Raw genomic sequence first — 21,509 nt, 5'->3', positions numbered from 1 at the left:
CTTACTAAAAAGTTGATATACATCTTGAAGTCTTAGGAAAAGCAAAATTATGCATCTAACAAAACAATATAGCATATAAATTTAGCTTGTTTAGCTGTCCTTTTAAAAAACAGGTTTACAATTTGAAAGAGTCCTTTATACTGTTTTGTTCCTAGATTTCCTGGCATTATAGAGTGTGTCATTCAGATTTCACTGTTGGACAACTATATGCAGTACTATGTGCTGGTAAATGTTTAAAAACCAGTTCTGCCAACTCCATTGATGTACCTGAGCTCAGTCCTCTACCAGCTGGCAAAATTCCCACAATTTTATAAGAGCTCAGTCCCACAATTTTATGAATCAGTTCTTGTGAGCCAGTACAAGCTGTCTCTAGCACATCACTGTCTGTGCTTTATTCTTGAGGCAGCCATATTTGGACAAAGGCATATAATAAAGCATTCTACATAGCAATAAAATTAATTGACCAATCAATAAAAACAAATCTATTTTGAGCATCTTAAAAAACTTGAAAGAGCTTAACTACTAATCAATGCTGATTTCATGGAAAACAGAAGTCTTTCAACTGGCACAGTACTAATAATTAATTTTCAAGTACTAAAGATGTGCTAGGTTTCTTACTGAGAGCTTGCCTCCAGTAAATATTTAAAGAAGCCAAATTTTTTGTCATATGTGAAGTTAAATCTCCTGTGACCTGGCATTCAAACATCATATCAAATCCCTTTTCTGAAAATCTTTTTCTCTCATTTCCTTTCCATTGTGGCTATTTTATTTATCAATTGTTTGATAATTTAATATAATATAATTAAATAATTGTTTTTAATATTTACATATATTGAGTGGATCAATCTAATCAAAAGTCAGTTTTCTAATAATTGATACTAACGTTTTGTAGCTTTGTTGGCCAAGATGGCACTCTCCAATTGAAGAAGAGCATTTCTTTCATCCTCACTGCTTACAGGAATAGGATCTGGTTTCCGTACTGCTTCATCTGTTTGTACTACCTATAAACGGTAACAATAAATAGTACAACAAATATTTTTATTTAATTTAATTGAGAAAAATATTACTCCATATTATAAAGTATAAATAAAGCATTAGAGAAAAATACTATTTTTCACTGCAATACAATTTAAAGTAACACATTTTGAGATTGATATCAAACACGCTTAGACTGGAAAGATAAGTATAGAAGCAGCAGACTGGTAGATTATGCCTAAAAACCAAGTACCAAAATTATGTCTCAAACTTTAGGGAAGACTGAATATACAGGTAATTCTCAACTTATGACCGTAATGGAGCCTGCAAATGGAGTGAAAGATCTACCTGCTGAAAGAAGACATCTCCCCTCCATGTGCAGAACTGGTATTTACCCAGCCTCTTGGAGAATAAAATACTGCTTGCCAAAGAGGTGGCATCTCTTCTTCAGGCAATAGTTTTACTCTCAGTGAAGCTAAATGAAGAAGAAGTCCCTCCATGAAGGATCATTTTCATCAATCATCTCTGAGAGCAAAATGATGCTTACCAGAGAGTTCTTTAAGATCCAACCTTCCTTTTTCTGTCAAAGAGAGCCAGTTCCTTTCCCCACATGTGAGCTTCCTAGTCTAGCACAGGATGATGAGGGGAACCGGCTATCTGTGCTGGAGAAAGAAGGCTCAGCTCTTAGACTTGCACCCTGCTGCCCACACATTCTGTGACAGGTCCACTATGCAGCTGTCCTGTCATTCTGTTGGAAGTGGGGAAGGAAGTTTCTGGCATTCTTTGCATGCTTTTGTTTTTGCTATAACCGCTTAGGAATTAGGAATGGGGATTGTCTCTTTCCCAGCAGGTTCCAGCCTGGTTCCAAGGCCATCCCTGAGAGTGATCCATTATCTACCCAGCATCTCAGTGTTCTCATAACATCTCTACGGCATCATATTGGCTGCCTAGTCAGTGAGGTTGGGTTTGGGGGGAAAACGAAAGGATTACTTTGCGTTTTGAGCAGGACCTTCAGATTCCACCTGACTTCTCTGCATCCAATATCTCTCAGTAAAAGTTCTCTTTGATTAACCTTAATGGAGTCAAGAGTTTTACTTTTCTGAGGGACCAGCTGGGGCAGGTCCTTACACTCAGCCTTTTTCCACTCTTACCATGCTGTCCAAGCCTCTGGTCTTCTTGCAAATGTAGCCTGTACCCAGCCTCCCAAGCCTTCCCCCAACTTATGCATGCCCTGCATTGGCCCTCCCCACCCACCCACCCCTCACACCTGTCTTTTTACCTGAGACTCTTAATAACTCACACCTCTTGTCCCAATCTCAGCCTCTGTTATAACTCTTGGGACTGAGTGTGACTGGATTGTTGGTGCTAAGGGATGTGCTTATATGATGCCGCACTTTATGACTGAATCATTTAGCAATGACGACCACAATCTCAACTGCCATCATAAGGACTATTTTTAATAGAAAAAGTCAGAGACTTGTTCCTTGCCTTATAATTGCTCTTGTTATGGAAGGTTCTATCTATTCTATTTTTTTCAGGTTTCTTACCCAACTCACTGTGGCAGAAGTTTTGTCAATCACAGGTTTTGCTACAAAAAAGAATGACTGAGGTTTTCAGGTTTCCTTTTCTCTTCTTTGCTGTTTTTTTTCTCTGTCTCCAGAATTCTGCTAAGAACACCCAAGTTAATTCATTCTATATTCAACACAATTTATTTCAGGATAACTAGCATTAATTCTCAGTCTGTCTGTCTGTCTGCCTGCCTGCCTGCCTGCCTATCTATCATCTATCTATCTATCTATCTATCTATCTATCTATCTATCTATCTATCTATCTATCTATCCATCCATCCATCCACCCACCCACCCATCATCCTAGGCAATAATCAGGAAAAAATATATGAAGATACACATTACTCAGCAGTTGAACTTACTTTGTTAGAAGGTCGAAACTCCTGAATCTGTAACCCAGAAATTATCTTGAAAATAGTGTCTTGTGATATATCCTATATGTCATTTTAAAAAACAAATAATTATTAACTGCATGAAACAGGCACTCTTCAAAGCTATTTCACTTCTGACTCCATTCCAAATCAAGAAAATCAACCATTTACATTTTAGCATGTAAATGTTAGAGCAGATTTCATGAGACTGAGTTTATCAAAATATGACTGATAATGAAAAATATGAAAAATTAAATTATAACTGATCAGAACAAATATATTGCAAAAAAAAAACCTGGAAAGCATAGTGTCAGGAATCAGATAATTCTGATTCTGAATTCAGATAAAATCTTCAACTCAGAAGCTATTATGGGGATTCTTACTCCTTTAAATGCAGCTAAATATTGGATTTAAAAGATTTTTTTCTGTTTCTTGACTTTTCAAATTAGCCTGAAAACCTAACAAAAACAAACAAGTACAGTTAGTCCTCGGGTTATGACCATAATGGAGACTACCCATTAGAGTTCAAAACTGGAACAATGTTAAATGAGCTGCCTCAAGTAATGACTAGCTTTCTCTGCTTTCCCCAGTACATTTCCTGAGTTTAGCAGGGAGATCCTGGGAGGCCTAGCAGGCACAAGCCTGCCTGCTTCGGGCTTCTCAAGGCCTCTCCCACCCTGCATGCAGGCCTACAGCACAGATAACTGTCTTGTCAATGAGAAACAATGGGAAAGGAAAACACTGAGTGCTCCTGCTTTTCCTAATTCTGTTCCTGCTCTTCCTCCTGTCAAGATGCCCTGCATTTTGAGGCAAAAAGGGATAAGTTACCTAGCCTTTCGGAGCTTTCTGCTTCAATCAGCTAGCCCTTGCATATATGGTAGCTTCAGGACTAGCTTTCCGAAACATTTCCCTTGTTTAATCTCCTCCCTGCCTCAGAAAACTACATTGCAATTAAAAAAAAGCTGGGAAGGACAGACTTGACCTCTCACCCCCACTCAGAATTAGTTGCTAAAACTAAATTCTCCCTCTACTTTCTAATCTCTATTATTTTTAAATTACCTCCAAGCTGAAAAGAAATAAAATCTGCAACTTTTTCCCTTGAACTAAAAAAACGTCATCTCCAAAAGTTGCTCAACAAAATGGAGGTTGCTGAGTGCTTGCAAGGTTCAACTCTCCATCTGACTGCCTGTGGAGAGTAGCCTCCAGTCCAGCCTTTAAGTCTTTGTTGTTGTTGTTAGCTGCGAAGTCGTGTCTGACCCATCGCGACCCTATGGGCAACGTTCCTCCAGGTCTTCCTGTCTACCATCTTCTGGAGTCCATTTAAGCTCACACCTACTACTTCAGTGACTCCATCCAGCCACCTCATTCTCTGTTGTCCCCGTCTTCTATTGCCCTCAAGCTTTCCCAGCATTAGGCTCTTCTCCAGTGAATCCTTCCTTCTCATTAGGTGGCCAAAGTATTTGAGTTTAAGCTTCAGGATCTGGCCTTCTAAAGAGCAGTCAGGGTTGATCTCCTCTAGGACTGACCGGTTTGATCGCCTTACAGTCCAAGGTACTCGCAGGAGTCTTCTCAAGCACCAGAGTTCAAAGGCCTCAATTCTTTGGTGCTCAGCCTTTTTTATGGTCCAGCTTTCACTGCCACACATTGCAACTGGGAAGACCATAGCCTTGACTATACGCACTTTTGTTGACAGGGTGATATCTCTGCTTTTTAGTGTGCTGCCTAGATTTGCCATGGCTTTCCTCCTGAGGAGCAAGCGTCTTTTAATTTCTTGGCTGCAGTCCCTGTCTGTGGTGATCTTGGAGCCCATCTATTTGCCAGGAATTGAGAGGGCCGGATGACATGATCTTGGTTTTCTTAATGTTGTTTCAACCCAACTTTTGCACTCTCCTTCACTCGCAACAAGAGGCTCTTTAGTTCCTCTTCACTTTCTGCCATTAGACTGGTATCATCTGCATGTCTTAGGTTGTTGATATTTCTTCCGGCAATCTTAATTCCAACTTTTGATTCATCTAGCCCTGCCTTTCTCATGATGTGCTCTGCATATAAGTTAAATAGGCAAGGCGACAGTATGCAGCCTTGTTGGACTCCTTTCCCAATTTTGAACCAATCAGTGGTTCCGTGTCCAGTTCTCACTGTTGCTTCTTGGCCCACATATAGGTTTCTCAAGAGACAAATAAGATGGTCTGGTATGCCCATCTCTTTAAGAACTTGCCAGTTTGTTATGATCCACACAATCAAAGTCTTAACTGGGCTCTAAGACAGTCAGATGGACAGTTAAAGCTTCAAAGACCCAGCAGCATCCATTTTGTGGCACAAGTCTCTAGTCAAGTAACTTTTGGAGATGATTTTTTTTCCTCCAGTTCTAGAGAAAAAGCTGAAGGAGGATTTTTCTTCCTCCTGATATTGCTTGATTCCTCTACTCTTCAGCCTGGAATAAAGGTAAGATTTTTAAAAGGGATAGAGATTGGAGAACAGAGGGAGAGCTTAGTTTTAAGATCTAATTGGTATAGGGGAGAATGCCATAAGTCTGTCCCCGCTCTCCCAGCTTGTTTTTTTTTATTGAAGAAATGTGGCTTTCTGGGGAAGGGAGGGAGGGAGGGAGGGGGTTAAATAAGGGAAAGGTTTGGGGAAGCTTGTCCTAAAGCTGCTTTTTATGCAATGGCTGACTTCCCAAAGCCAGGCCAGAGGCAGGAGAGCGTCACAGCCTCCTCCTGGCCAGCTGACAGGGGTCAGCTGATTGGCACAGAAAGCTCTGAAAGCAGCTGTCATTCCAGCAAGGAATTATCAGGGCCCCCAAAATGACAGCTGTTTCCAGGAGGTATGGGGAGGCATGGGAAGATGATCAAGAGCTGCAGGTACAATTAGATGGGATTGGTGGGGAACAGAAGTGGGGAATCCTGCAGCATGCCAGTGGTCTATCATAAGGGTGAATGACCACAGTGTCACTGCAGCTGTTGTAACTTTGAAACAGAGTCATAAATAGTTTTGGAGTGTCAGTCATAATTTTAAACTGTTAAGTGGTCTGTTGTTTCTCAAGGACTACCTGTAGTACAAATACTGCATTAACTATTTGAAGGTTTACCTTTTCTGTAAAAGAGATACAATGAATTGTTGCAAACAGTTTTGCTGTACTCAGTATGAAACTGTAGTGCCTAAAGAAAAGGAGAGACAGATTATAGGAAAGTAAAAACAAAAAGCTTCTCCAATCAAATTTACAACAAACTACATTTAGCTGAATCTCAAGTCAAATCAAATTCCTTTGGGAAAAATAATTGATGCTCTTAAACATAGCAGAATATTCTATGAGAATGTTCAGAATCAACGTAGCCTTCCTAAAGCTTGGACAGCCCTTTGACAGCCTGCAGAAAGGCACTTAGTATATCTAGAAATATAATCTGTGTCATTTATTTTGAATCACAGTTATTATTTTATCAAAGTTCTCCAAATAGTAAAATGATGTTGAATACTTAGAGCAACATTTTTCTAACATTTGTAGAGAGAAACTGTAGTATGTTTCACCAAAGGAAAACTTTTTTTAAATTTTTGGTAGAAAAAAAGAGAGAACTTATCTTTGGGTTTGTAAATTTTCTTTATTTGTTATCCCTTCTTGTTATCCTTCCAACCAACCCTCCAATTCTTTTCTTTGCTTCTCCCTTTTCAGTATACTAATTTGTATTTAGAAACTTGAAATGGTTATAGAGCACTACTATGCCACAACTACACCACCTCCATTAAACAAAGCAAAAATAAGGATTATTAGCCCAACTTGTTACTCCTATGGAAAACCAATAAATAACCCTTATCTTAATAGGATTCGGAGACAAAAGGTGCAAGTTTTCCAATGGACATATGACAAAATAACAGAGCAAGTCCATGAAGCAATGAGACATTTGGGGAGTTTGAAGTATCAGGAAACAATATCTTAGATCTAGAATTGAGATTTTGATACAGATGAAAACCAAATTTAGGCATGAATTTTCATTTAAATGCTTCTGAAATTAGCACTTTCATGTGGTTGGCATGTATAAAAATATATGTTCTAAAAGTCACTGAATGAAGCATTCAGAGATAACACCGAACAAATATAGCCAAAAAAAAGAAATCTACTAACTCGTGTGTATGTCAGGGGGCTTTATTACAGGACTCAGAGCTTATTCTCAAAGCCATAAAAGATCTTCTAATACCATATTTGTATACAAATACCAATATAAAACTAGTACTACCATGTTTCCCTGAAAATAGACGGGGTGGTGGTGGTGGTCTTATTTTTAAAGACAATGCAGTAAAAGTGCTACACTCAATTTGCCAGCAAATTTGGAAAACTCAACAGTGGCCACAGGATTGGAAAAGATCAGTTTACATTCCAATTCCTAAGAAAGGCAGTGCCAAAAAATGTTCAAACTATCGCACCATTGCACTCATTTCTCATGCTAGTAAAGTCATGCTTAAAATCCTACAAGCTAGACTTCAGCAGTATGTGGATCGAGAACTACCAGAAGTGCAGGCAGGATTTCGAAGAGTCAGAGGAACTAGAGATCAAATTGCCAACATACGCTGGATCATGGAGAAAGCTAGGGAGTTCCAGAAAAACATCTACTTCTGCTTCATTGACTATGCTAAAGCCTTTGATTGTGTGGATCATAACAAACTGTGGCAAGTTCTTAAAGAGATGGGAGTACCAGACCATCTTATTGGTCTCTTGAGAAACCTATATGCGGGTCAAGAAGCAACAGTGAGAACTGGACACGGAACCACTGATTGGTTCAAAATTGGGAAAGGAGTCCGGCAAGGCTGTATACTGTCGCCCTGCCTATTTAACTTATATGCAGAGCACATCATGAGAAAGGCAGGGCTAGATGAATCAAAAGTTGGAATTAAGATTGCCGGAAGAAATATCAACAACCTAAGATACGCAGATGATACCACTCTAATGGCAGAAAGTGAAGAAGAACTAAAGAGCCTCTTGTTGCAGGTGAAGAAGGAGAGTGCAAAACTTGGGTTGAAACTTAACATTAAGAAAACCAAGATCATGGCATCTGGCCCTCTCAATTCCTGGCAAATAGATGGGGAAGAAATGGAGGTAGTGACAGATTTTATTTTCCTGGGCTCCAAGATCACTGCAGATGGGGACTGTAGCCAATAAATTAAAAGACGCTTGCTCCTGGGGAGGAAAGCCATGGCAAATCTAGACAGCACACTAAAAAGCAGAGACATCACCCTGTCAACAAAAGTGCGTATAGTTAAGGCTATGGTCTTTCCAATTGCAATGTATGGTAGTGAAAGTTGGACCATAAGAAAGGCTGAGCGCCAAAGAATTGAGGCCTTTGAACTGTGGTGCTGGAGAAGACTCCTGCGAGTCCCTTGGACTGCAAGGCGATCAAACCGGTCAGTCCTAGAGGAGATCAATCCTGACTGCTCTTTAGAAGGCCAGATCCTGAAGCTAAAACTCAAGTACTTTGGCCACCTAATGAGAAGGAAGGACTCCCTGGAGAAGAGCCTAATGCTGGGGAAGATCGAGGGCAATAGAAGAAGGGGACGACAGAGAATGAGGTGGCTGGATGGAGTCACTGAAGCAGTAGGCGTGAGCTTAAATGGACTCCAGAAGATGGTAGAGGACAGGAAGGCCTGGAGGAATGTTGTCCATAGGGTCGCGATGGGTCGGACACGACTTCGCAGCTAACAACAACAACAACAAGAAAAAAAGAGAGAACTTATCTTTGGGTTTGTAAATTTTCTTTATTTGTTATCCCTTCTTGTTATCCTTCCAACCAACCCTCCAATTCTTTTCTTTGCTTCTCCCTTTTCAGTATACTAATTTGTATTTAGAAACTTGAAATGGTTATAGAGCACTACTATGCCACAACTACACCACCTCCATTAAACAAAGCAAAAATAAGGATTATTAGCCCAACTTGTTACTCCTATGGAAAACCAATAAATAACCCTTATCTTAATAGGATTCGGAGACAAAAGGTGCAAGTTTTCCAATGGACATATGACAAAATAACAGAGCAAGTCCATGAAGCAATGAGACATTTGGGGAGTTTGAAGTATCAGGAAACAATATCTTAGATCTAGAATTGAGATTTTGATACAGATGAAAACCAAATTTAGGCATGAATTTTCATTTAAATGCTTCTGAAATTAGCACTTTCATGTGGTTGGCATGTATAAAAATATATGTTCTAAAAGTCACTGAATGAAGCATTCAGAGATAACACCGAACAAATATAGCCAAAAAAAAGCAATCTACTAACTCATGTGTATGTCAGGGGGCTTTATTACAGGACTCAGAGCTTATTCTCAAAGCCATAAAAGATCTTCTAATACCATATTTGTATACAAATACCAATATAAAACTAGTACTACCATGTTTCCCTGAAAATAGACGGGGTGGTGGTGGTGGTCTTATTTTTTTTTTGGACCAAAAGATCCAGTAGGGCTTATTTTCAGGGGATGTCTTACTTTGCAGCTGACTGGTCGCTCCCTCCCACCGTCTGCTTGCCTGCAGCGGCAAAGTCAGACATCTGCAAGGGCAGTGCCAGCAGAACAGACCTTCAGGTGAGGAAAGCGGCGTGAACAGACAGGGGAAGCCGAAGGACCAGGCGGTGCAAGTCTCCCCTGCCACCTCCATCCACCTGCCACATTCTTTCCTTTTGCAAAATGAAACTTCTACTCCGGGTGAAAAATCTTTGGGTGTCTATAGGGCGCTTGGAAATGGAGCAAATCGCTCCGTTTCCAAGCACTCTCTAGGTACCCAAACACTTTTCACCCAGGGGGAGACTGGAAGCTTTGTCTTCTTGCAAAAGAAAAGAGTGTGGCAGGTGGAGGGAGGCAGCAGGGGAGGCTTTCGCTATCACTCCCCCCTGGCTCCAAAACGATGGAGGGGGACTGGGTAAGGCAACCCAGCCTCCCCCACCCATCCTCTATCACATGGCAGTCTGACTCAGGAGGGGAGTGAAAGGGAAAAGGCAGGTGGGCAGCTGGGTCATTCAACAGGTGGAGGGAGGTCGCCGAGCAGGGAATGGCCTGGCTGTGGGGGCCCTGACATAAGCGGGTGCAAGGCATGTGGGGCAGCTCCACCCCCCACCTGCCTCACCTAACCTTGTGGGCAGTAGTACCGGTGTGATGCACGCTCTCCTGCCCCACTGCAGTAGTGAGCAACTAGATGATGGGACAGAGTGGGCAGGCTTTAACTAGGGCTTATTTTGGGGGTAGGGTTTATATTAGGCACATGCTAAAAGAAATCAGGCTAGGGCTTATTTTCTGGGTGGGTCTTATTTTTGGGGAACATAGTATAAGTCCATAGATAAGCGTTTTTGTCAATTACAATAACAATATATAAAAATATTACTTACAAAGGGTCATTAAAATCAAACTGAATTGGAAAAGGTGGCCTTTTTGGTGATTGCCAAAACAAACCTGCCAATTCAAAGGAAAACAAATTAATTGCTAAAAAGAGCAAAATTATATTTGATATAATATAAAATTACTGCACTTACTGCCATCTTTTAGTCGTGTATCAATAGGAAATGAATGCAGTAACTGAAGAGCCTAAGTAAAAAAAATAGATAGCAAAGTTCAGTGAGCACATATAAATGTTTTTCATTAATGAAAACATGATAAACATATTATTCTAAAGTCTTACAGATCAGAAACTGCAATAAAATACATAATACAGGACTTCTATTGTACAATTCTTCCCTTGGAAAATTTATTAGAGCTCAATATTCAAATAGTAATTATGATAAAGTAAAGGTAAAGGTAAAGGTTCCCTCGCACATGCATGCTAGTCGTTTCCGAATCTAGGGGCCAGTGCTCATCTCTGTTTCAAAGCCGAAGAGCCAGCGCTTGTCTGAGGATGTCTCTGTGGTCATGTGGCCGGCATGACTAGACGCCAAAGGCGCACGGAATGCTGTTACCTTCCCACCGTAGTGGTCCCTATTTTTCTACTTGCATTTTTTATGTGCTTTCGAACTGCTAGGTTGGCAGAAGCTGGGATGAGTAACAGGCGCTCACTCTGTTACGCGGCACTCAGGATTCGACCCGCCAAACTGCCGACCTTCTGATCGACATGCTCAGTGTCCTAACCCACTGAGCCACCGCGTCCCTCATGATAAAGTAGGTGTGTCCAAGTTTTGGATTGTCTAGGCTGCACTAAGTCTTTGAAGAGCAATTGTCTTGGGCCACATATAAAAAATTTAACATTGTTTTATCATATATCATCAATATAAATAACAAACTTCCTTTAATTTTTGGAGTTTTGTGGGGCTGCATTACTACATGTCCAGGGCTGGATGCAACCCCTGGGCTCCAGGTTGAACATGCCTGTTTTAAAAGCATTGACAGTAATATATCATTTATTATAAAATAATTTATTTCTTGTAGAATTTTCACCTAATCTTAATCTTAAACAGATTTGTGAGATTTTTATTTAACAATTTTCCTAATAACAACAGGCTACTAGGAATGTTATGTGGGTGAGTGTCCTAGGTGTGGGGCCAATCTCTATATACTTTTTCCAGTTTGTTTGGTTTTTCTGCTTTTGAGGAATAGGAAATTATCCCTCACCTTTTTTCCTCTTCTGCTAGTCTGCTTGGTAGAACTGATACACTCATACACAAATGTAAACATACTCGTTAAAAGCCAGCATTATTTTCATGTGGCTGAAATGAGAGCTAATAAATTATTTGGCATATTTACAAAGATAATTTAGATTAATATTCAAAAGACATCTATGAAAGTTATTAATCAGTAAATGTAGCTTTCTAAAAGGTTCCCCCCCACCTTTTTCAGTCTTGAAATATTATTCGTTGCATGATCCTCTGCAATGGAAGGATTTTTCCTCAATTTGGGTATAATGAAATAAATAAAAATAATATTAACTTGAAAATCAAAGAAATCCTTAACATCTGCTTGGTTAATACTTCCCAAAGTTATCTGGGTTCAAAAAATGTTTTAGCTCCCATTGCTTTAGCAGTGGAGTTTGCATATCTTTATCAAGGTCATCATTTTTATTCTGTACAATCAATGTTAAGAAATCAATATTTTGAATTATTAATAGGAAAGTAGTGATGCTTCCTGATTTATATATTTATAGTGGAGAATATGGACATTTATCTAGCCAAAACAGCTTTTAAAAGTGTATAGCTGACTAGTAGCAAATCGTCTTCAGGGTTTTTTTTAGAATTTCAAAGTCTATTTAATAACTCTGCACATATTAACCATAAATTAAATATTTAAGAATATATAGTTTAAAAGAAAATAGCAGGTTTTTTTTTTTATTTTCAGACCTTTCTAAGACAATGTACTTTGGCAAGTGTTATCTTCTACATCTAGAATCTTCCGGGTTGATGATTTATAGATAGTCGACCATAATTGTTTAACAATTAACGACCATAATTGTTCCCAAAATTTGTATTGCTAAACAAGACCGTTGTTAAGTGAATTAAGTGTTAAATGTTAAGTGTTCCATTTTACAACTTTTCTTGCCACAGTTGCTAAGTGAATCACTACAGTGGTTAAGTTAGTAGCATAGTTGTTAAAAGAATCTGGCTTCCCTATTGACTTTGCTTGTCAGAAGGTCACAAAAGATGATCACATGTTCCCGGGCCACTGCAACCATCATAAATACATACTAATTGCCAAATTTAAGAAGAAAACATCTTCTAACTGAAAAAAAAATCAATTTGGGGCTACACTGGAAGTGTTTCAGAAACTACGGATAGTATAGAATGCAATGGCACAGACAAGTTCTGGAAACTCTTAGGGTAGCAAATGTAACACCACTGTTGTACGAGCTGGTTGGTTGCAGTTTGCGTCTGGGTCCAATTCAAGATATTATTTTTAAACTCTTTATAGCACGGGTCCAGGGTATCAGAAGTCACCTTGCCCCAATGGGATTGAGGTAGATACCCATTTGCTCCATCAGAAGAGACCTGCCATGAATCTCATCTGTCAAGGAATTTTGGTTGGCAGAGTCAGGAAGAAGAGACTTTCTCTCCACCCTTTGGAACATGTTAACATTGTAAATGAGATCTGCCCCCATTCTCATGGCCTTCATGAAGGGCCTTAAAGCCTGGCTCTGCTGGCTGGCTTAGGGTCAGCACCTCCCCTTTGTCACAAGAGGTGGCTGTTGGGGCAAGAGAAAAGACTTCTCCCTCATGCCATATATCCTCTTAATTTTTAGTCTCTATTAAAAGTTTCATTAATTTTCACTGTATATTTTTATCACTTTGTAAGCTGCCTCTATAGAATCATTTCAACAATAAGATGAAGGGCATATAAATGTAATAAATAAACGAGTAAGACAATTCAAATAAAGAAAACATATAAATTTATAAAATAAAAAAGGGTTATTTATTTTTCACATTTTTAAACTGCCCATCTCCCTCAAAGTGGGACTCTGGGCTGTGTACAATAAAAGTTACAAAACAACAACAACAGTATGTGCAAATTAAAATTTTAGAATTGAAATTTTAGGAGTAGACAAGGGTCTTCAGTTTCCAATAATCTGTATTTATTGCTTAGCGTGGAAGATACAGCTAGTCTGTTGTTAATCTGATCACTTTTTGATCCAAACTTCAATTCACTAGCCTGATCCAATGCTATACTTTAACAATGCTATGAGCAAAAGATTAGTACTATTGAAAAACAGAAATTGAATCAAGTGAATTCTTAATCAGGCTAGATGTGGACTAGAAATATTGCTTGAGTTCATGGTGTGAAACAAAAAAAATTGATTAAAGAATTTATATTTGGCTTCTTCCTGTACTAAATTAGATTTGATTTAATTTCAGTTATTTCAAAAGCTAGCACTAACTTTACTTATTGCTTTTACTAACACATTAGTAAAATTAACACATATTATCTTATAATTTCCTGCTAAAGTTTACAAAGAGGGAATATTCAGCCCTTTTTAAACTGGAATCTAGCATTCGGGATCCCATTCATGTATCACAGCCTTGTCACAGCAAAAGGGGCTTGCACAACTAAAAAGCTATAAGATAAGCTGAGCAGGACCATTCAAGAGAGACAGGTCATAATGGAGAGTTCTGACAAAACATGGCCCACAGGAGAAGAAAACAGCAACCCACAAATGCTGGGCTGAATGAATTGCCAGGAGAAATATCAACAACATCAGATTTGCAGATGATACCACTCTAATGGCAGAAAATGAAGAGAAACAAAAGAGCCTTTTGATAAGAGTGAAAGAGGAGAGTGCAAAAGTGGCTTGAAACTCAACATTAAAAAAACTAAGATCATGGCATCTGGTCCCAGCATTTTCTAGAAAATATGGGGACTCCTAGATCGCTGCAGATGGTGACCTCAGCAATTAAATTAAAAGATGCTTGTTCCTTGGGAGAAAAGCTATGACAAACCTGATTGTTCTTTGGCAGGATAGATACTGAAGCTCAAATACTTTGATCCCCACAATTATAAGATGAAATTTTAGGCATTCAGAAACTGGTTCATATTTGTGGCCATTTACATCATTCCATGATCACATTACCGATGGTTTTGCCAGAAACTGGTGTTTGCTTTCCTTAATGATCAAATGATTCACTTAACAACTTCCACAAAAAAGTTGCAAAATCAGGTGCAATAACATGGTGACTCACTTAACTGGCACAATTTATGGTTATAATGCTAGGCTCAATTATAGTTGTAGGTCAAGAACCAGCTGTATATTGTATCCTTGAACTGTATTTCTGGACTGAAAATATTGCATTGTGGTTGGTTTCTTCTTTAAATTAATTATAACAATTTTTGGTGGATGTTACAGAACAGAAATTAAACAGTTTTTAACAGCAGAAGTTTGTTGGCTAGAGAAATAGGAAAAAATACATTTTAGGCCACAGAGCAATATTCTAAAATGCTGGGTATTGCTTTTGCAGGACATTGTGAATTTTTATGCTATTTGATGGTCCATCTGCAGTTCTGGATTTCTATGAAGTACTGGCAAGTCAAAGGTGATAAATAGTCTTCCCACTAATACTTGAAAGTTTTTTAAAAATAATTATATTAGTTTTATATGTATTTTATTACACTGAACATACTTTAGAAATCAAATGTGGGCACTTCAATCATTTACCATGTCATGAGAGAATATGTATGTATAGTGCATCAATGATCAAAGATACAGCTCATGTTATGTTTTATTGTCAATTATATATAAGTTTTAGGCTTAAATATGTCGATCAGAAGGTCGGCAGTTTGGCGGGTCGAATCCCGAGTGCCGCGTAGCAGAGTGAGCGCCTGTTACTCGTCCCAGCTTCTGCCCACCTAGCAGTTCAAAAGCACGTAAAAATGCAAGTAGAAAAATAGGGACCACTCCAGTGGGAAGGTAACAGCGTTCCGTGTGCCTTTGGCGTCTAGTCATGCCGGCCACATGACCACGGAGACGTCCTCGCACAAACGCTGGCTCTTCGGCTATGAAACGGAGATGAGCACCGGCCCCTAGAGTCGGAAACGACTAGCACGCATGTGCGGGGGAACCTTTACCTTTACCTTATCTAAAATCTGTACTGAAACAGCACCCATTGGGACATCAACCATAGTTTTAACCATTCCGTCATGTCTAAGTCTTGGAGACTACAGATAAGTGCTCTCCATGCTGCCCTGTCAAGCACAGCTTCTTTCAGTTGTTGGATGTTCATCTTTGTATAAACTATGATGGTATTATGCCAACAAGTTATTTGCTTGCTCCTTCTTCATTCTAGCATTATTGATTTCTCCAATGAATGTGCACTCATGACACAGCCAAAGTAAATTAGAGGTAGGCGTGACATTTTGGCTTCTAGTGAGATTTCTAGTTCTATACGATTCAGCACCACTCTGTTAATTGCTATGGCTATTCATAAACCAAAGACTGCTCTCTTTCCTCTTGAGGTCTAATGCATACTTTGTTAACAAAATTGCTAAGTTTATAGACAAGGCAATTCAACTAAGAATCAATTATGTTGAACAGACCAGGATATTGTGTACAGGCAATGTTTTTATTTGAGCACTAACTGTTTGGATTTAGCACACATATATTTTATTGCATTTCTTTTGCCTATTTCATTTTAGAAAATATTGTATTTTACCTTTGATTAGCTTGACAACTAAGTAAATAAATAATAAACTATATATCTAGCAATGCATTATTTTAGAAGTATTTTTAAAAAATGATAGCATAAAAGCATTTTAAATAAATAAATAATCTGCTTTATAGACAAACAAATAATACAGGTACTTTTAATAAATGTGGTCTTACCCTATTTTTATCACCTGCCATTAACAAAAGAAGTAAAACATTCATACCTTATGATTAAAATACTTCTCAAATTTTAATCTTGCCAGTTCAACACATTGGGACCAGTTTCTTGGTCTTCTACCCAGGCACTTAATCACTTGGAAAGAGCCTTCCAAACTTTCCCCAGATTTTATTCTCTAGAAAATACAAAAACAAGCTTTGAATATATGTCACAAATTACAAGTAAATAAAAAACATGTATTTCTACAATATGTGTTAATATAGAATTATAATAGTAAACATGCAAGATAATAACCAAAGATATACAGCATAACAGAAGTTTATATTTTACCCTAACTATATTCAATATCATTTTAAAATGAAATTTTACCAAATTCATTTCAAAGGATCGTTCTAGTTCAAACCTCTGCATAATTAGCTTTTTGGAAGAATATGAACATGTGCTAAAGATTTAATTATATGAAAACCAATTAATAGTCCCTCAAATATGTAAAACCTACTGCATAAAATTTACTTATTAAATGACAAACATAGTAATTCCACATGTAATTTTAATAATAATTTAGAATATCACCTGTAACACTTCTTCTGCTGATGGATACGTTTGCCAAAACTTGTTAAACAGGGAAGGCTTGTGTGAAAAAGCATTTTCAAACTAAAAAAAAAAATCAAATGTTATGAGAAAATACTACTGCATATTTTTCCTGCTAAAAAAAAGAAACCAGGACTGCAATTCATTTTTACTTTTTCTTCCTTTCAATGGGACTTGTCTTTCTGATTGAATGTATCATGCTCATGGTAAAATTTACCTTGTCCCTTGCCCACTGTATTGTGTGTTCAGTGGCAGCTGGAAAAGACTTTATTGTGCAAAATGGTATTTCTTCTTCAGGTGGATCTCGCTAAATATAAAAAAGCACACAAAAAAGATTGTATAGACAGACAGGTACAAATACACTATGATTTGCTATTTCATCTCTAACTCAGTTAATTTCACAGCCTGGATTAAATGAAGTTAATTTTTAAATAGATACATATAGAAGCCAATGTTTTAGCTGATATGTATTTTCTTTCAAATAAATATACCTTTCCAGATTATTTCAATAATATAAAATTAAGACAGTGACAGTCAGAATCAATCAGAGGAAGGGCCTCCAGAATTTGTGGATGTTCCATCATTGGATGAATTCAAGAAAAGATTGGACAGCAATTTTTATGGAATGGTAAAAGGTCTCTTGACTGGAGATGGATTAGAAGACCTCCAAGGTCTCTTCCTATCCTGATATTCTATGTTCTAAATAAATCATCTTAGCAATGAGGTCAGAATGCCTGCTTAATAAGTAAATTATACTTTCAAAGACTACTAATGTTTATGGAAACCCTAAATTCCAACATGGATTTCTAAAGAAAAACTGAATACTAAAATACTTTAGCTTACATCAACAATCTATCTTCTTACTATATGATTTAGTTCTTGATTATTTAAGGTATCAATTATAATATTGTGATAGTTTGCTTTTATGTTTTGAATATGTCTAAAATGGTTTCCAAAACCTGAAGAATTTGACATGTTTGCTCAAGAATACTTTGATCTTATGTACAGAATCTGTACAAATATCTAATGTCAACTAATTTTTAAAACATGAAAGGATTATCTATTTCAAAAGAGGTCACATAAAATTATTGGTCAACCCAAAGGAAAGCACTTTTATGATCACTTACATGACTATTGTAAGATTCTGTTAGATGAGGCACAATGACTTCTGTATGCCCTTTTGTTCCCATTGTTCCAGAATCTAAGAGAGGACGTAAGCTTGCTAGGCAGCGACTTCACAATGGAAGGAAAGAATAAAATAATTTTTATTGACTCATAATAGAACACAGGGAGAAAAATAGTATGATATGAATTCATTACTCAGCTCAGAATATCTGGCTGAAGAGAGAAAAAGAGAACAAACTAATTAGAAATCAGCACACTGAATTAGATAATTGAATACATTTGTTATTATAACTATTTATATCCTGATTTTGATAGCCAAATGTGTTGTTAGATTCTTCCCCAGCACACTAAGCCCCAATTAAGCAACCAAGAGGGAGGGAAGACCATTTTAAGTGTGATTTATTTGAAATGTTTCAGAATTAAATGTTTTTCTCTATGCAAAAGAGGAAACTGGTTCAAAGCTTGGAATACCCTTTTATAATTAGCATAACAAAGAAAAGTACAAAGAAATAGTTGATTAGATAAAATAAAACATCATGCATAAAAATCAGTTATATTAAGTTAAACATGTTACATGTTAACAACCTACAATACTAAACATGATCATTTAAATGAGATTTAACATCCTGGTAGGTAGGGATTTTAGGATGTTAATTAAGAAAAATCTCATAAGGTTATTTAGAGTCCACAGAGAAAAAAATAGATGTTACTAACAGTGCAGGAGCTCTTTCTTTTACAATTGATAAGATGCAGGAAAGCGTTGGAAGATGCCAGAAAAGCATACAAGTCATAGGCAGACAAAAAAAGAACCGATCCCACACCATTCAGGGTAGGAGAGATGGTATATTTATCCACAAAATACCTGAAATCACTCCAACCCTGTAAAAAACTAGGACCAAAGTATATTGGACCTTTTCCAATTAAAAGAATCATAAACCCAGTAACCCACCACCACCCCCCATCATGGTGGAAGGAGAACAACATTTTGAAGTGAAAGAAATCTTAGATTCCAGAAAACACCATGGAACGATACAATATTTAGTGGCATGGAAATACCTCCCCTCCTCAGAAAATGAGTGGGTTAACATACTCCATGTTAAAGCACCAAAGTTGCTTAAGAGGTTTCATACAGAATATCCGAACAAACCAGGCTAACATTTATATGTTTTCTTTTCCCCGCAGATGGACCCATCTTTTTTCTGAAAGGAGAGCCGATTGTCAGAATCCATTTATATCACATTTCATAAATGTATGGGTAGAATATTGTGCTTATTCTGGGGATTCTGCCATCTCTCCGAGGGGGGGGGGAGAGGATTGTTACTCAGATTGCAATAGGCTGTCTTCAAAGACCAGTGAAGCTTTTGATCTGGGGGGGACAGGGGGAGAGAGAGATCTGGATTGCATCTCCATTTGCAACTGAAAAGGAAGAAGCAATAACAATAAACACAAGGAGAGTTCCCTTTCCCACAAAAGGGCCTGACACCTAAGTAAATGATGTGAGCCCGAGCAAATGGATGAGGGGAGGGGGCTGAAATGGGAATGCTTTATATAGGATTGAAATGTAACTCTGTTAGATCCCGTCTTGTATTGCCACAACCGATCTCATCCTAGTAAACTTTTTCCTTTTGGACAACCCTGGCTCCAAGAGTTCTTATTTCCTAGGATGTGGATGGGGGTGGGTCCTGACACACTCCTTTTATTTTTCAAGCCTGGGGAAATGAAAGTAATTTATCTGCTTCCAATTACTGAAACAGGAGGCTTCTAAGGAAAATAAAGCTAAATTAAACTACAAGGAAGCCCAAATTGCATAGTCCATATTGCTTGGTCCTCACCTTGCCTTTAGAAAAAAAGCCAAAGATAATAATAATTTATTAATATGCTGATAGCAGTTTAAATTTTGCAGTTAAAACAATATCAAGGTGATAAATATATTCAAAATTATACTAGAAAAGATAAACCACATCTTAGCACAATATATAACCAAACAATATGATCTTTTAGGATGTTTTGTTTTGAGTTGTACTGTACAACACATCTTCTGTGAAATATAGAATACTTAGTTCAATAAACCACAGATAAAACCAACTATGGCTTAGCAATTATAGCTATAGCACTTAGATGTATATACCCCTTCAGATGCTTTACACCGTTCTCTGAGTGGTTTACAAATGTCAGCATATTGCCCCCAGCAATCTGGGTCCTCATTTACCAACCTCAGAAGGATGGAAGACTGAGTCTCAACCTTGCGTTGGTCAGAATTGAACTCCTGGCAGTCAACAGAATTAGCCTGTAATACTCTATTCTATTCACTGCACCACCACTGCTCTTATGACTTTCACAATTAACTATATTTATTGTGTAGAAAATGTAAATGTCAAGGACTATACAAAACATTCAGAAAATTTTAACTTTAAAATGGCCTCTTTGAGGGTTTCAAGATGGAATTACAGTTAACAAGCAAACTAGAAGGAAAGCCAAAATAATTATGTAATTATTACATAAATTTATATAAAATTTATAATGACTCACTAAAACAAGCAACATTTCCCTTACTGGGGATTGAGTCCACCAAATAAAGATTTGAAACTCAAGGTTTTACTGTGAAGAGTCCTATCAGTAGCTCAGCCCTAAACTATTGATACTACAATCTACATCTTAAACTTAGTTTGATAGGAAAGTGGAAGACAGTAAAACTATTTCAATATGTCTAATGATAGACTTCAAGAAACATCCATTCATTACTGAAATTATTACTCATACAGCATAAACCAAATTGTTTTGAATTAAACAAGAGTTTATCAATTGTTTTGAATTAAACAAAGCTATATGTAACATGAAGCAATAATTAATGTCACATAATTAAAGATAAATTACTACCTAGGAGGGAGGAGAAAAAAAGCAGAAAAAAAAACAAATCAACCTCTGATCACAGATTTACCTGTCAATATACCTCCTAGCTTCCACATTGTCTAATGCAGTTACAATTACATCTTGCTTGGTGTAGAAATCATCATTGTATATGTTCTCAGTAGCTGGGCACACCTTGTTAAGGTATGAGTCTATCTTTATCTCAGGATTGATGCTACGTGTTGCTGCTGCTGCAGTACAACTCTTAGGTTTCTAAACAAAATTGAAGTTAGTCCGGTTAATATTTTTCATGGGAACAATCCTTATAAAATGAAACATCAATAATTTAATAATACAGCATGAATAACTGCAAATCACACTAATTATGGTGGCAGGTGGCAACATTTTAAAGCTAATGGCATCATACCAACATCATTACTTAAAATTTTTCTCCCAAAATCTTACAACGTGAAGTTTACAGACAGTCCTTGATTAACAGTAATTGGAATTACAATTTCTGTTTGTAAGCAATGTGGCCATAAAGCACTATGTCATATGACTGCATTGCTTAGCACAGGCATGTCAAACTCACGATGTCACGTGATGTCGCGCAATGTATCATGACTTTTTCCCTATTGCCGACAAAGGGGTGGGTGCGGTTTTAGTATGATGCATCCAGCTCGTGGGCCAGCAGTTTGACATGCCTGGTTTAGCACCTACGATTCTGGCAGTCCCCATTGCCATCATTAAGCAAGAAGGTCATTAAATGA

The 21,509-nt window shown here is 37.6% G+C and overlaps 1 protein-coding gene across 1 annotated transcript in view; it reads right to left on the bottom strand.

The window, feature by feature from the left end:
• UBA6 (ubiquitin like modifier activating enzyme 6) overlaps positions 1-21,509 on the bottom strand; it is a 106,989-nt gene that overhangs the window by 13,507 nt on the left and 71,973 nt on the right. The window contains exons 19-28 of the mRNA XM_083377075.1: positions 20,831-21,012; positions 17,895-18,000; positions 16,985-17,074; positions 16,750-16,830; positions 16,223-16,351; positions 10,420-10,471; positions 10,276-10,339; positions 6,000-6,069; positions 2,906-2,977; positions 884-1,001 (exon numbers count right to left, since the gene is read on the bottom strand). Coding sequence (XP_083233201.1) covers positions 884-1,001; positions 2,906-2,977; positions 6,000-6,069; positions 10,276-10,339; positions 10,420-10,471; positions 16,223-16,351; positions 16,750-16,830; positions 16,985-17,074; positions 17,895-18,000; positions 20,831-21,012 — 964 coding nt within the window. The remainder of the gene's footprint in view (positions 1-883; positions 1,002-2,905; positions 2,978-5,999; positions 6,070-10,275; positions 10,340-10,419; positions 10,472-16,222; positions 16,352-16,749; positions 16,831-16,984; positions 17,075-17,894; positions 18,001-20,830; positions 21,013-21,509) is intronic.

The sequence above is a fragment of the Vipera ursinii genome (assembly GCF_947247035.1).
Source record: "Vipera ursinii genome assembly, chromosome: Z".
Lineage (NCBI taxonomy): Eukaryota > Metazoa > Chordata > Lepidosauria > Squamata > Viperidae > Vipera > Vipera ursinii.
Note: the sequence above shows the minus strand (reverse complement) of the source record. Positions and strands in the feature narration are given on the sequence as shown.